General features: G+C 49.5%; 1 protein-coding gene across 1 annotated transcript in view; it reads left to right on the forward strand.

Moving 5' to 3' along the window:
- Positions 1 to 4,864: 4,864 nt before the first annotated feature.
- Nup210 (nucleoporin 210) overlaps positions 4,865 to 15,146 on the forward strand; it is a 96,316-nt gene continuing 86,034 nt past the window's right edge. The window contains exon 1 of the mRNA XM_004648050.2: positions 4,865 to 5,191. Within this exon, the coding sequence (XP_004648107.1) occupies positions 5,016 to 5,191 (176 nt within the window). The 5' untranslated portion in view covers positions 4,865 to 5,015. The remainder of the gene's footprint in view (positions 5,192 to 15,146) is intronic.

Below are 15,146 nucleotides of genomic sequence, written 5' to 3' on the forward strand. Positions count from 1 at the left end.
CACAGGAGCCCACGGGCTAAAGTAAACACCCACCAGTCCAGGCAGAATACCCATGTAGTGAGAGTGAGAAAACTGTCTCTGGTGAGAGTAAGTGCAAATGCAAAGCACGGAGCCCACAGCAGGCAGTGTGTCTGGGCACTGATAAGCAGCAGCAATTTCTGTAAGTGGCACCATTATTTTAAGCATGATAAGGCTCTGGAAGGGGCTTCACCAAGTGGAAGGTATTCTACCACTGCCAGTCTTTTTCTTCCTTTGTATTTACCACCAAGCTGAGGTTTCCAGCTCAGAGAGGATTGTGGAGGTCCACAATGGGCCTGCCTGTTTCTACAGACCATGGCCAAAACTTCAGGACAAGAGTAAGGGTGCAGCTCAGTGGTATAGCATTTGCCTGGCATGCATACATTGAGATTCGATCACAGTACCAAAACAAAACAAAATGCATACACACACACACACACACACACACACACACACACACGAGCAAACCAATAGGGTTCTCAGTGAGCAAGCCACCACCACTGCTACAATACTACAAGAGAGAGCCAAGGTGTGGAGTCCAGGGGAGGTAGGACTGAGCTCCCAGCTGATCTGAAATGCAAATGATGGCACCATAGGTAAAGGGACAATATATACATTACAAGGGGAAGGAAGAGCTATTTCCAGCAACTGCAAGGTATGAAGCTTATTTGGATCCAGAATTTTTTGTTTTTGAGACAGGGCCTTGCTATGCAATTCAGACTGGTCTTGAACTCAAAGCAGTTCTTACCTCAGCTTCTGGAGTACTGGGATTACAGGTATTCACCACACCCTGCATGGATCCTGATTCTTTTTGAGACAGGTCTCATTTTGTTTCCCAGATTGGCCACAAACTCTTGGGCTCAAGCGATTTCTGGCTTTAGCCCTCCAAGTAGCTAGTACTACACCTCTGGTGATCCTGATTATTGCACTTTTTTTTTTTTTTTTTTTTTTTTTGGGCAGGCCCTTGTATTTGCCAGGCAAGCGCTTATTCTACTGAGCCATCTCCCCAGCCCTGATCCTAATTCTTAACACATAAACCAAAAAATAAATCAGGGCATTTCTGAGATGGTGGAAATTGGAACTCTATCTTGATAGTTCATGACTAGGGAATTATTGTTATTTAGGTATATTTAATATAGATGAAATGATAGGATGTTTTCAGTTTCTTTCAAAACAAGATGGGGTAGAAGTCATCTATAGAATGAACAGAATTGGCTTGGATTGTGACCACAGGATTGGACAGTCCTGAGAGCTTTGCTATACTACCTTCTCCACTTCTGTGACTGATATTCTCCATTGTAAAATGATTTTTTAAAAATTACTAAGTTGTGACAAAAATATGGTACATAGGCCGCAATATGACAGCACCCTATAGAAAAAACCTAATTGTCTCTTTTCATTTATCTCTGTTTTTCTTTGTCAAAACAGGGACTTGTTATGTAGTGCAGGCTAGCCTGGGACATGCTAAATACAGTACCCCAGGCTGGCCTTAAACTTGTGGCAATCTTCTTGCCTCAGCTTCCTGAGTGCAGGGCTTAGAGGCATGTGCCAGTATGCCTGGCTGTCAGTTGTCTTGAAGATGCTTTCAGTCCATGTATGCAAAAGAAAGGCCTGGATCAGTGTGTTGCTGTCCTGCACACTGGCTGTGCTGGGGCTTCCCCAGCAAAGACCCCGAGAGCATCCTTGAACGCTGAGGCTTTAGCAGGAACCATCATGTCAGAGTAACTGGATATCAACCCTTTGCTTCCTTGTATTTATGTTATGTCTAATTCTATTTTGGCAACTGATACTGACTTTCTATTTACAGAAGCAGCAAACTTTGCTTCTTATATAAATATGTGTAAACACTTTGCTTTAAAGACAAGTAGGAAATGACAGTATAGGTGGCACTCAGATATTGTAAAAGAAATTTTTTAGGGTGCTAGGAAATAACAGAAGTTTGGGAGACAAAGATAATATATTCCAGGAAATGTTTCCTCATTGATCTGGTAGACAACAGTCTCTCTTGTCCTTGAGGGACACTAGGCCTGAGGCCTACTGGTCTGTGTAGGCCAACTCAGCCCTCTTATTTCCCTTGGGTCACCCAAAGCTCTGTTGCCCAGCGAAGGGGTACCAATGGCAGGGAGCAGAAACACCATACAGACAAGGGTGGTGCAGCTCCCACCCATGGCCCCAGACATGGTTCCTCACCAGGTCCTCAAGTGACCAAGCTCAGGGGAGGGAGACATGTTTAAGGGCAACGTAAAGCATGAAGTCTCAAATGGGAAAACATTTTCCCATTCAATGGCTGTTTTCTGCTGGGGAAAATGTCCTCATTACCTCAAAATAACCACTGAGGCAGCCAACAAGTTGTGTCCACTCAGATGTGTTACATTAGGCCTGTATGATTTTTTTAGTTGTGTAATTAAACTTTTTTGAGGTGGTTATAGATTGACATACAGCTATAAGAAACAATACAGAAAACTCCCAGGTATCCTTACTTTGTTCCCCAAGAGTTTTGCAAACCCAGGGAGTTGGCATTGATGTAGTCAAGGTTTGGGGCATTCTTCTACCCCCAGCACCACCCACACCATCACTCACCTCTAGCTACCACTCATCTAGTCCTTCTTTTTGTAATTTTGCTGATTCAAGAACACTCTATACACGAAGTCTATGTAGGATGGAACTTCATATTGTACAGTGAAATCCTATAGCAACTAACTTAAAAGAGATCTGAGCTCACCCTGGGAGCCCTGTACCTGCAGTCACTCAGTTCTGGTGAGGACTTCTGGGTGAATGGTGGGTGGCAGTGGCAGGAGCGTTTGTCAGGAGGAGGCCCATCTTGAGGCTGGAAGTAGACAAATTGGGGTCCTCCAATTCCAGAGGTCAAAGTCCCAATGATCTAAGGACTGTGCTGAGTTCACTTCTTAAGGGTCCTCAACGCTTTTAAATGTCAACCACTGAGGTCCACTCTTCTTGAGTGACACCTAAACTACCCAAATCAGAGCAGTAACCTCTTTGTTTTTTCATCTAGCATGTCTCTCTGGAGTTTATTTCTTTTTATTCCTGGGCCATATTCCATGGTAAGAGTATGCCACCATGTTCACCAACCCCAATTAAGGGCCCCAGTGCTGCTTCCAGTTTTGGTTCATTATGAATCTTATGTACAGGGATTGAGATACTTAGTTTTCACTTCTCTGGGGCAAATGTCTAAGATGATGTATGTTTTTAAATACGTTAGTTTAAAAATAAATAAATAAATACATTTGTTGCTATCATTTACAGCCAAGATACTTCAACTAAAATTTGAGGTTATCCATTTTTCCTAAATAATCACAAGATTTGGAAATATGAGGCCATGGAGACTCATGATCCTAATGGACCAGAGGTCCAGGACTCTCATGCCCCACAGGGTTTCTTCTACTTTAGCTTTTTTCCTTGGCTTTCTGGCAGAGGATCCAATGCATTTATATTTGCTTAGATCAGCATAACATGCCTTTAGATCTACTCAGGGATATACTCTGCAGAAAACATACCCTCCTAGAGTGCCTAGTGGCATACAGATCCTTCCCCCCAGGTTATAGTTCTGGGGTCTCTAAAGCCATCTCTCCCAATGCATATATCCCTAGTCTAGGGCCTTTTTTTTTTTTTTTTTTTTTTTTTTGTGGAACCAGGGATTGAACTCAGGTCCTTGAGCTTGCCAGGGAAGTACTTATTCCACTGAGCCATCTCCCCAGCCCTAGGGCTCTTTTCCTAAACATCCCTCATTCCATGCCAAAGTTGCAGGGACCCAGAGAGATGGGGTTACACCCACCTGGGCCTTCTGAGGCACACACAAGTGTTTCTCTGTGGCCAGTCCGGGAACCATCTCAACCTTTCTGAGCTCTACTGAAAATGAGCTTCCTCTTCCTGTGCTCTGTAGCACCTCTGTGTGTCTTACTGGCTACACATCCCCACACACTTCCTGCACCACACAGGGCCTGTGCGCCCTCACCTACGTCTTCCCTGACCTCTTCCCACTAGGCTGAAGGCTTCTCTGCAAAACTAGATGAATACTTTAGAGGCCCTGAGAAGCACATGGTACTGTAATTCGTGACAAACACAGCTACAAACCACAGAGCCTTACTGCAGACTCAAGATCCTTAGTCTTGTCTCCTCGAAGCTGAATTCAGTCAAGCTGCACTTTCCTTTGGGAGGGGCCGGTTAGGTGCTAAGCATGCTTTGGAAGATTAGTTGCCCTAAATCTGACCTTTGGGGTGACTCCTTTAGAAGACAGCGGGTTTGTGGCAGAGAACATAGGCTCAGGGATCACAGCCACCCTCTCCCCAGCACTGCCCTGCCTAGGGAGCAATCTTGGGGCCATTTCATCAGTTTCCTTCTGGACATATGGGGATCCTAGCACCCTCCTGGTATAGTTGTGATGATGCCAAAGGAAAGAATCAGTGACTCGGTGTTTTATGGGCCGGGATGAGGCACGCATTGGGCACTCCAAATGCCAGCTGTCCAGGCAAGCATGTCCTTCTGCGGCGGCCTTGCTCATGCTGTGCCCAGGCCTTGCCCTGCCTCTACCAAGAGGCGCTGAAAAGAGCCGAATGAATGACTGCGAGAAGATCGAAAGGCTGCCCAAAGGCGGCTAGTGCCAGCAGACGCTCTAAAGCCTCGCGGGACAAACACCGAGGGTGCCACAACCCGGCTCGGCCTCTGCGTGGTTGAGGGCGCCCCCCCCCCCGCGCGCGCTCGCGGCTTTCTCCGCGCCTTCGCGGTCGCGCCCGCGCCTCCCGCCCACGCACAGCGGCCCGGCGGCGCCCCACCCCCACCCGGACCCCGGGCGCAGCAGCCAGGGGTGGGGGCGCCACGAGCGGGGCCCCTGCTTTCCCGCGCGCAGCAGCCCAGGAAGTGGCCCGAAGCGGCGGCCTCGCCCCGCCTCCTCGCTATCACCTGCTGCCCGGCGCGGGCGGGGACGGAGGCGCGGGCGGGAGGGCTGAGCACGGGCCGGGTCGCCGGGGGACGCCGCGAGGATGGCGCGGGCCCAGGCGCCGCTGCCGCTGCTGCTCGCGCTCTCTGCACTGCTGGCGCTGCCGGCGCTGGGTCCCACCGCAGCCGCTAAGCTCAACATCCCCAAAGTGCTGCTGCCCTTCACGCGGGCCACGCGCGTCAACTTCACCCTGGAGGCCTCGGAAGGCTGCTATCGCTGGTGAGCCGCGCGGAGACCGAGACGTCGCCACGCCGGGGCAGCTAGGGGCACAGGGGCGCGCGCGGCAGGTGCGCCGACGCTGGCAGGAGGCCCGGACCTCGGCGGGGCGGAGACTCCAGGCCAAGGACTAGCTCGGGCCAGCGGCCCCGCGGCTGTCGCACGCTGCGTGACCCGGTGGCGCGCGCGGGTCGCCGCCAGGCGCATGGCGCCGCCGGGCCTGGGAGCCGCTTGCTGGCCGTGTGCGCGCGCCAGTGTGTGAGCGGGCGTTTGTGTGCGCTCGCGCGCGTGTCGTCCAGGGTTCGGCGAGGCTGGGGTTCTGGAGCTGCTGGGGCCCCAAGCAGGCCTGTTCTGGGCAGGGGTGTCCTGCACTTGTACAGAGACAAGGCCTCCAGGCCCTCTGAGACTGGGCCAGGAACATCGTGGTACCGTTCCCTCTTCTGTCCGGAACTCTAGGAAGAGTGGTCAGGGGCCTGCACAGCTCTTGTCTGAATTCCCCTCCCCGGAGGGAGGGCGCTTGAGTCTGCAGATGGTGCTCCTTTTTGGCGCCAACTGATGTGGGAATTGGCTTTGGGAAGTGTGGAAGGTGCCTATGGCAGAAGCATCATACCTGTTCCTCCACTTCAAGGAGGGACAGAAACCTTTGATGAGAGGTTTTGCCAAAAGAGCCCCCTAGGGGGCCCTTTCTTTCACTGAAGAGAAATGAGAGCAGGACTGAGTGGGGTTCTCCCCAGTTGCCAGCAGATAGGGTCGGGCTTGGCCCTGATCCCCAGGGTGATTTGGTCTGGGTTTGCTCTGGGTGTGCAGGGCAGTTTCTTCTCCTCCTCCTCTTCCTTCTCCTTCTCCTTCTCCTCCCTTTCCTCCTCCTCCTCCTCTTTCTCCACCTCCTCCTGTTCCTCCTTCTTTTTAAATTTTATTTTGAAGTGTAAAAATGGAATCAAAAACAAATAGAAAAAAGACAAAAATGGTAACATACAACACCACATGCGGTATAGACTTTTAAAACAGGAATAGCTAACAATGGTTATATTATCTATTTTTTATCATCAAATCTATTGCTCAGATTAACAGATATAGTTATGCAAGATTGGAGAAATAATTGAATATTGGCACTTGCTTTCAAGAAATCTTAATTTTTTCTTTTTTGTTTTATTTTAAAGATAGTATAATAATTGGTAATTAGAAAAGGTACACATTTACAAGACCAAGATGAGAGGTATTCAACCATGGGTTTTGTATTACACATTGCTGTCCTCGATGTAATTGCTCAGATCACAGATAACAGCATACAGAGTTAGTCAAAGTGAAAATTCGAAACATTAACTTCTTCTGATGCTAGCTTCTGACTCTAAGCCAGACTGCACCCAAGCTGTGGGGCCCGCCTGGCTAGAGATGAAAGCCGGTAGCTCCCAGGCACCCCCTCCCTGTCCTGGGCACGCTTTTGCCACTCCCTTTGTTTGTCTTCCACAGCTGAGGCTTAACAAGGTGCGAGCACACCTCAGAGCCGCACACGTGTGTGCCTCAAGTCTGTCTGAACATCAGCCATACGTGTAGCTGAGCATGGAGCCCGAGATCAGGCTGGCTTTCTGCTACTTGCATCACCTGCACCTGTTGTGTCTTGCATAGCAGCCTCCAGAAATCTGGACACAACATGTCATCCAGTTGTATTTTGAGTGTGGTTCGTGCTTTATAAGCTTGGAGGGATTTGTTCTGGGTTGGTATCGCGTTGAATCTCTGTATTCCTGCCCAGGCCTTGTCTGGTGCAGGGAATATCAGCTGTTAATACTTTGGAGGAACACAAGCTCCTTTGCTCATTGTGGTTCTCTTTGTATGTGAGTGAAGGTATTAAAAGCTGGGTATTAAAAACAACTGGCTTCAAGTGACTCCCTTTGGAGCATCTGTGTGTGACTTCCTGAAAAGTTCTATAGCTGTGTTCTTTTTTCTAAAATAAAACCCCTTTCTTTATTTTTAATGTACTTCATAGATTGAAGGCAGAAAGCATTCCCAATCTCAGACATGACAGATAAATGCTAAGTCCCTTAGAAGTTTAGTGTCTGATCCCTAGTGATTTTTGGTTGAGTACGACTGCTTATTTTAAAGTCTTGCTAGGGGTGTTTGTTGATTGCAGTTTTCTCCCTCACTTTCCAGGAGGGCTTCGTGTCAGACAAGCATACAAGATATTTTCTTATTTGTAGTAATTCTGTTCTGAGTGTAGTGTCTGCTGATTTAGTTGTGGAAAGTGTCCTCTAGACATTTTAAAGGTTGGCATGTGGATGAGTTATGTATCTGCAATTACCTAAACCTGGGAGGAAATAACCCATTTATCCAGTGAGTTCGCTGTGAAGTCTCTGAGATGAAAAACAGAGAGAATTAAAAGCTTGCCAGATCCCCAGGCGGAATTTTTGCTCATCCTTGAATCTGCAGAAAGCTCCAAGTGCTCTGAAATCAGCGCCTGCCTGAGCCAGGGCTTCAAGGATACTTTCCCTACTTCTTGATTTATAACATCAAATAACTGGACAGATTCAGGGACAGGGAGCTATGAATGCTGCCTGTAGCCTACATTGCCTGCATTTCAGAGGGAAAAGGCTGAGCGTCAGTGAGCAAAGGGCTCCCTGCAAGATCGTAGAATAATGAAAGAGGGAATTGGAGTCACCCAGAGGCCACCATCCCGTTAGACCGGACAGCAGCTTCGGGCAAATTCTCCAGGCTGACCAAACCTTCCAGTGCCATTCTTATGGGGGCAGCTAGTTCACGGTTCTTAGATACTTTGAGTTTGGGAGTGGTTTGTGAAGTATATTTCATAGCTCCTTTTCAAGGTGTCCTTTGATGTACAGAATAACACGATGTAAAAACCTGGGAGATGAGAGGGAAGAAATCTTGCCATAGTCCTTAGGTGCCTGTGTAGTTGCCATTTTAGTTTCCTAAGTTGCTTCTGGAACAAGGCCGTGTTGCCCAAGGCCCGAGGTTTGTGGAGAAGCTGCCAAGCTGGGAGATGGACGCTATCTCAGGTAGTCTGCCCAGGGGCTGCCCTGTGATCCTCTGAAGTTGCATCTCTGCTCCACTGTCACTCAGCTCCTGACTGCCCCCTGAGGAGTACCCCACTGTCAGCTGTGATCTGTGGCATCCCCCTCTAGGGGAAGGGTTGGCCCTGCCTGGGAAGGAGCATCCAGTGTGGCACCTGGAAGGCTCACTATCCTGAGCTGTGCTCATGCTTGCCCCCGTTTTCTGCCCAGCAAATGTCTCCAGAGGCACTGCCTGGTGTGTTTTCTGGCCCTAGTCCTGTACCTGGGTGCACCTTGTCTCAGCTAGCCAGGGCTCTGCTCAGCCTGGGGTGTCAGGATTCCTGGGCAGGCAATAGGGAACCTTTTCAGGGCAGGGGACAGCCATCGGCCAGGCATTTGGAACTTGTCTCCTGGAGCATGCTGTATCCTGCACAGGTCAGCTGACCCTTTGGGCTGTAGGCATGAAAGACCCACTGTCCCTCTCTCTTTTCCTTCTGGTGACTGGGAAAGATCAGAGGCTGGCACCATCCTTACATATGGGCATCTCAGGTTCCCTGCTGCCCCAGGTTGCAGGAAGCTGCAGAGTCTCCCTACAGCTCTTGTCTAGTGGAGTTGGTGTGGAGAGGAAAGGAAAGGGATGAGTTTCTCTGCAGCACCAGCCCAGGAAAGGCATGATGAGCCCAGCCGCCTGCTCTCTCTGTTCAGGGACTCAAAGCCCTGGGAGGTTCATGTGCTGGACAGGGAGGTGTCAGGAACTGGGGTTACTGACCATGAAATAACAGCTTTATAAAGTGGATGCTCAACCACTGCAGTGAGTTTAATCCAACTGCCAGCCCAGGTGCTTTCTGTTCATTGGGCCTTCTCTGGCCCCACATCCGTCCGTGTGGTCTCTTTGTCTAGATTGCCCCGTCCCACTGTGGTCCACTTTTCCTCCCTACACCCTGAGATCAAACCTCTCTTCTTCCCTCTGCCAGCATCTCAGAATCATATATGTGGTCTGTGTGGTGTTCTCACCTGGGGTCCTGTTTGGTGTCACTCCCAAGCAGCTGGAGGAAGGGACATAGGACAGTCACATCGTAGGCTCCGGTGCTGCCCAAGTGCCCTGGGGGGCAGACACTGGAGGCCATCGTGGAGTGCACAGCTGCATACTGGAGAGTCACTGGATGGAGAGGAGATGTGTCTGAGGAAATGGCTCCCACACTTTATCTGAGCTGGGCATGATTCCAGGTCCTGGGACAATACGGTGAGGAATGGGTGGTGCCCTGTGTCTGTGGAGTATGCATCGGAGTGGGAGTTGACTGACACAGATTAAAGAGGAGTCTGTGCGACGGCAGAGTGCATATCATGGGACTTGACCAGCATGCAGAGAGAGCGGCTGCAGGAGGTGGTGTGGTCATCTTTTCTTTTTTGTATGGTCTTGGAGACTGAATCCAGAGGTGCTCTACTACTGACCCACATCCCCAGCCCTTTTTACTTTGCCACAGGTTCTCATTAAGTTGTTCAGGCTGGCCTGGAACTTGCAGTCTTCCTGCCTCAGCCTTCTGAGTGGCTGGGATTACAAGTATGAGTCGCCACCAACTGTGGTTATCTTTTGGCAGGGACTGGCTAAAGGGAACAGCACTGGTAGAGGCCTTGGGGAAGAGGGGCGGACTGGACGTGCTAGAAAGGCATAAAGGAGGTGTTTTGGGGGAAGTTAGGGTGTCACAGTCACATAGGGGTGAGCAGGGCTGGACCTCACTGGATCTCAGGGGCTTTGGTAGGGGGCAGGAAGGAGTTGGCAGATCAGGCCTTGTTTTCTGGGGCCTCCCTCTTCCCAGGACTGTCTCTGAGGGCTTCCAGGGCTGAGGACCCCAGGGCTGAGCCAGCTGCACAGAAGGAGGACTGTGCCTACTGCCTCAAGGCCTCAGGAGAGAGGGGTGCAAGTCTCTGCTGACATGAGTGGCCCCGGAGTCCACGCTGTTTCTTCTGCTTCCTCTGTGCTCTCTGTGCTGCCCAGGCTCTGGCAGGCCCTGGAGTGGCTTCTGCTCTGCAGACCCCGCCTTGGTGCCCTGACAGTCCTGCAGGTGCATCGGCTGGTTAGTCCCCAACCGCAGTGACTCTCACTTCTCCCTTCCCCGACCCTGCTTTCTGCCTGCCCTTCCTGTGGCCCTGGGGGCCTGGCCTCTGCCCTGCTCCTGTTCCTGGGTTGTGAGCACCAGTGTGGTGAGGACGGTGACAGTTGCTCTTTCAAAGTTCACTCTTCTTTCATTTGTTGGGGGTGGCAGTGGCTTCTGGGGATCCCAGCCAGGGCCTCACCATGCTAATCAGGCTCTGCCACCGAACAACACCCATCTTTTAAAATTTGCTGTCAAGCCCTTAGACTTCCTCAAAATAAAAGTTTGCTTCTGGGGACTGGGGAGGTAACTTGGTCATCTAAGCACCTGCCTGCAAGCACAAGGACCTGAGCTCAGTCCCTGGTGATGCATGCTGTGTGGGCCGGAACCTGGGCGTGCCGTGCCACCCACCGAGACTGGGCATGGTGGTGCATGCCTGTAATCCCAGCTCTGGGGAGGCTGAGACAGGAGGATTATTACCAGTTTGAGCTGCATTGAGAGACTCTGTACCAAATAAATAAATTTCAAAAAAATATTTTTATGCTAACATTTTTCCTTTTAAATTGTGGCAAATTTTCTGTTTTGTCCATCTGACAAAAAATGTGCCACTGAAACAGGACATCTTCCACCTCAGTGGTCTCGAGTATGGCTCAGCGACGTGGAAGACACTCGCCCTGTGCTCAGACCTCTTCATTTTGCAAAACTGAAACTCAGCACCCCTGGAACACAGCTCCCCAGTTCCTTCCAGCCCGCCCTGCAGCGCCTTCCTCCTTTTGTTAACACTTCAGTATTTGTCTGTCTTGCCCAAGTCTGCAGCCCCCGCCCCCAGCCTCCTAATAGTTCATCTCACGGTCTGGCAAAGCAGGAGCTGTCTTTTTATTTTTTGTAACTGCACGTTGACAGTAATAAGGAGCACACTCCTCATGGGGAGCCCGTCCATGAGCACAGCAGCCTCCGTGCCTGCTTCATCTCTTTCCCTCTCCTCCTTCCTCTCCCCCTCCATCTCTTGGTCCCTTTCCTTTTGCAAAAGATTCATCTCCTTACTACTTCTTAGCTTTTCTTTTGCTCTTATATTTTGGGCTTCTCGTGTAAGAGAAACCATGTGATATTTAAGCTTGTAAGTCTGATTTATTTCATTTAATATTATAACTTCAAGTTGTGCCCATTTTTCTACAAATGGCTAGTTTATCCTTTTTTACAGAAGAGTGGTACTCGGTTGTGTATAAATACCACATTTTCACATCCGGGAATCTGCTGATGGACACATGGGCTGCTGCGAAAAGGTAGCTGTAACCATGGTGTGGGTGGATCACTGTACTACAATGTCTTTATCTCTTTTGGCAAGATACCTAGAAGGGGAATAGCTGAGTCAAATGGAATTTCTAGTTTTAGTTTTTGTTTGTTTGTCTTTGAAGAATCTCCCCATTGATTTCCGTAGTGGCTGTACCAAAATACATTTTATTCCTGCCAAGAACAAGAAGGGGTTGTTTCCCTCCCCACATCTTGCCAGCATTTGTTGTTATTTGATTTCTTGATGACAGTTGTCTTTCTATGATAGCATATAATGCTTCGTCTTTTTTCTGGTACTGTGAGTGAACCAGCCTTTGTGTTGAGCTCCATCTCCAGCCTTCCTACCCTTTACATTTTTTTTTTCATCCAGGCTAGACTTTGCAACCCTCCTGCCTCAGCCCCTCAAAGTACTAGGATTAGAAGCTTGAACCACCATGCCAGCAAGACTTCCTTTTAAAATATAGTACTTCTTCAATAAAGAATAAACAAGGGAAAAGTAAGAAAAAGATACAGTGGTACTTGGATATAATTGCAGGGAGACAAGTACCTGATGGACCGGCCTCGTGGCAGACCCATTAGTGAGCCTTCTGCTGCTGTGACAAAACCCAGGACAGATGACTTATAGGAGGAAAAGTGTGTTTGGGCCGCTGGTTCCAGCATGGTCACTTCGTCCTCTTGCTTTTGGCCTAAGTGAGGCAGGACGTGGTGGCAGAGGAGGCCTGGCGCCTCACAGAAGCTGGCTCTGCACAGTAAAGAGACAGGAAAGCTAGTGTCCTAGGGTCTCTGTCAGGGCCCATCCCCAGGGGCCTCACTGGTGCTGAGGCCGCTGAAGTCCTCTACTAGGGACACGGCCTTGGGCAGGTCACTTAATAGCTCCTCCCATGTCACCAGGGGTTTTAATAAGATTGTTGAGAGGTAAAGGAAATGTTTGTGCTATGCTGTGCTCCATGCGTGATGCCTAATACACAAGCAGTCAGTGAAATACTGCTGTTATTTTTCAGCAGGCTACCAGGGGGCTGAAGGAAGTCAGGCTTGAAGCCTGAAAGAGTGCAGCTGGGGGAGTCTCGTCCCTCCTGACTCTTTCTCAACTGCTTGATGGCAAAGGTAAATCAAATGTTTTGGTGAAACAAAGCAGTATTTTCTCAGCTTATGAAAGAGAAATGCACATGCAGAGTTTGATTCAGACTTTTATGTTGCACAGGGAAAGGAATGTTGCCAGGACTCTGCAGGTTTCCTATACCTGTCTTATCCTCAACAGACTTCAAGGAGAGGGAGATGGGAATTGGCTGTGCCTGGGTCCTACCTTAGGCAAACAAGATAACACTGCAGCCTGACAGCCTGAGACTGCAGTCTAGTGAGGCATAAGCCACAGCACCCCTAGGATAACCATTACTGCTGACATTGCCAGGACACTGGCCAGACAGCAGGTGATTTGGCTGGCCAGGAACAGGAGTATATTTTCCAGGGTCCACAAGAGCATTGAGGGATTAAAAAGTGGTCTCTCGATTCAGTTGGCTCCTGTCACACAACTCCGTAGGATAGGTGGCTTGTAAGCCACAGGAGAGACTTTCTCACAGTTCTGAGGTACAGGACTGAGTGGCATGGCCTCTTCCTAGCTGCAGGTTGCCAAGGTCTTGTTGTGACCTCAGACGGTAGAAAGAAATGATGCAACTGTCCGTGGCCTCTTTTATAAGAATACTCAGCCTGTTCAGGCGGGCTCTGTCCAATAACCGAATCACCTCCTGATTCTATCTCCTGGGAGGTTAGGATTTCAACATCTACACCATCACAGGCAGGTACCTGCAGAGGAGCACTGTTAGCAGAGAGGCAGGAGGAGGCTGGGCCAGTACAGTCCCATACATACCTGTTCATTCCAGGAAACACGAGGAAGCAGCATCGCCTCTGCTAGATAGACTTTCAGGAGAGAGAAAGAGAGGAGTGATCTTTTCTGAACTCAATTTTTATAAGGCCAGAGCCTCCCCACACAAAAACACAGAAAAAACATTGCAGGAAAAAGAGGACAGGTCATGCCCAGTTGACCACAAACAAGGAGGACCCTTTCTTCCCCTTATCTGTGGACAGAAAAGTTCTTGTGGTCAGAATCCTGCCAAACTACTGGACCCTAAGCCTCTGGTTTGGGAGCCCTCATTTTTCTTTATCTTCCTTAAACTGTGATAAGAGCATCCTGTTACCCCACCTAATCCACTCAATCCTTTGCCCTCGGGTGCTATTTTTCTTCCCATTGTACGGATGAAGGTTTTGGAGCCCCAGAAAGGTGACGGTGGTTGCTCAGGGCCATTCAGGTGGTGGGTGGCAGCCTCTTGTTACACAGCTTCCTCCCCATGGATGCCAGTAGATGACAGGATGGAGCAAGGTGTGTTGCCATGCAGCTACACTGTGCTGGGGTCCTGTGGAAGGACAGGAGCACCTTTCTGGACTGTGATGCCTGTCCTATGTGTTGGCCGAGGTGCGGGTGAGTGGGGGCACAGGCAAGAGTAACACTGTAGGCAGAAACAGCAAGCAGGCCTCCGTGGGTGGCAGGTGTTCGGCCCCTGCCTTCCCTGCTCATCTAGTGCCCTGCTGTCCCCAGAGCTGTGTCTTTAGCTGTGTGCAGCCCGGCGTCTCCCCAGATGGGGCCTGAGGTGGCGTGGTGGCCATATGCCTCTTCCAGCAGCTCCTCTGTTCCTCTCTGGCATCCTACCCCACTGGAGACCAGGCTGTCTGTTCCTTAGAGCTTCCTGTGTGGGCATGGAGGTTGCTGTGTCTTCATTGCCCCAGAAACACTGGAAGGTGCCAGCTGTGACAGGTGTAAAGCACAGCCAGGGTGGCAGGGCCCTGATTCCCTTGCACTTGACCTCCATGAGGTGTTGGGATGTCACTTCACCTTCATACTGTGGCCTTTTTTGTGTGCTACTGTTGATTGAGCATTTCCTTCAAAATACCTTGCTCTTTGTATCATTGACATCATCCTCTGTATTCATATCTGAGAACATTTTAAAATGAGTGAGTAATAACTAAAATGTCCACTGAATCAGTGAAGAAGTTGCTCATCTATGCATTCTTGATGCCCACTCCAGTGATGTGTGTGCTTAGTGATTTTGTGAGACCTTGTGTCAAAATAAGAAGCAGCCTGGGGACGCAGCTCTGGGTGAAGGGAAAGCCACACAGATGCCCCTTCCTAATAACAGACTTTTTGTTAAATGACTTAGGCATATAGTGAATGTAAGTACTTATAGTGAATGTAAGTATCCTAAGCATGTTTAAGGCATGCTAGGCCATTTGATAGCTAGTATATTAAGTGCATTTTCTACTTACAGATGGGCTTATTGGGATACAGAGTGAATTGAAAAGTTGAGATCTATCATGAGAAATTGGAGTTGGCTTACAAATGATACAGGTTGATGAGTCCTAGAATCTGCAGGAAGTCAGATATGAACTGTCAGTGTAAATACTGCAGCCTCAAGGCCTGGGAAGAGCCCGAGTTTCCACCAGAGATCAAAGCCACTGATGTCCCAGTCATCAAGCCAGAAGTTCAAAATCTGTCTGTCTGTCTGTCTGTCTGTCTGTCTGTCT

This window comes from Octodon degus, unplaced genomic scaffold (genome assembly GCF_000260255.1).
Source record: "Octodon degus isolate 3935 unplaced genomic scaffold, OctDeg1.0 scaffold00350, whole genome shotgun sequence".
Lineage (NCBI taxonomy): Eukaryota > Metazoa > Chordata > Mammalia > Rodentia > Octodontidae > Octodon > Octodon degus.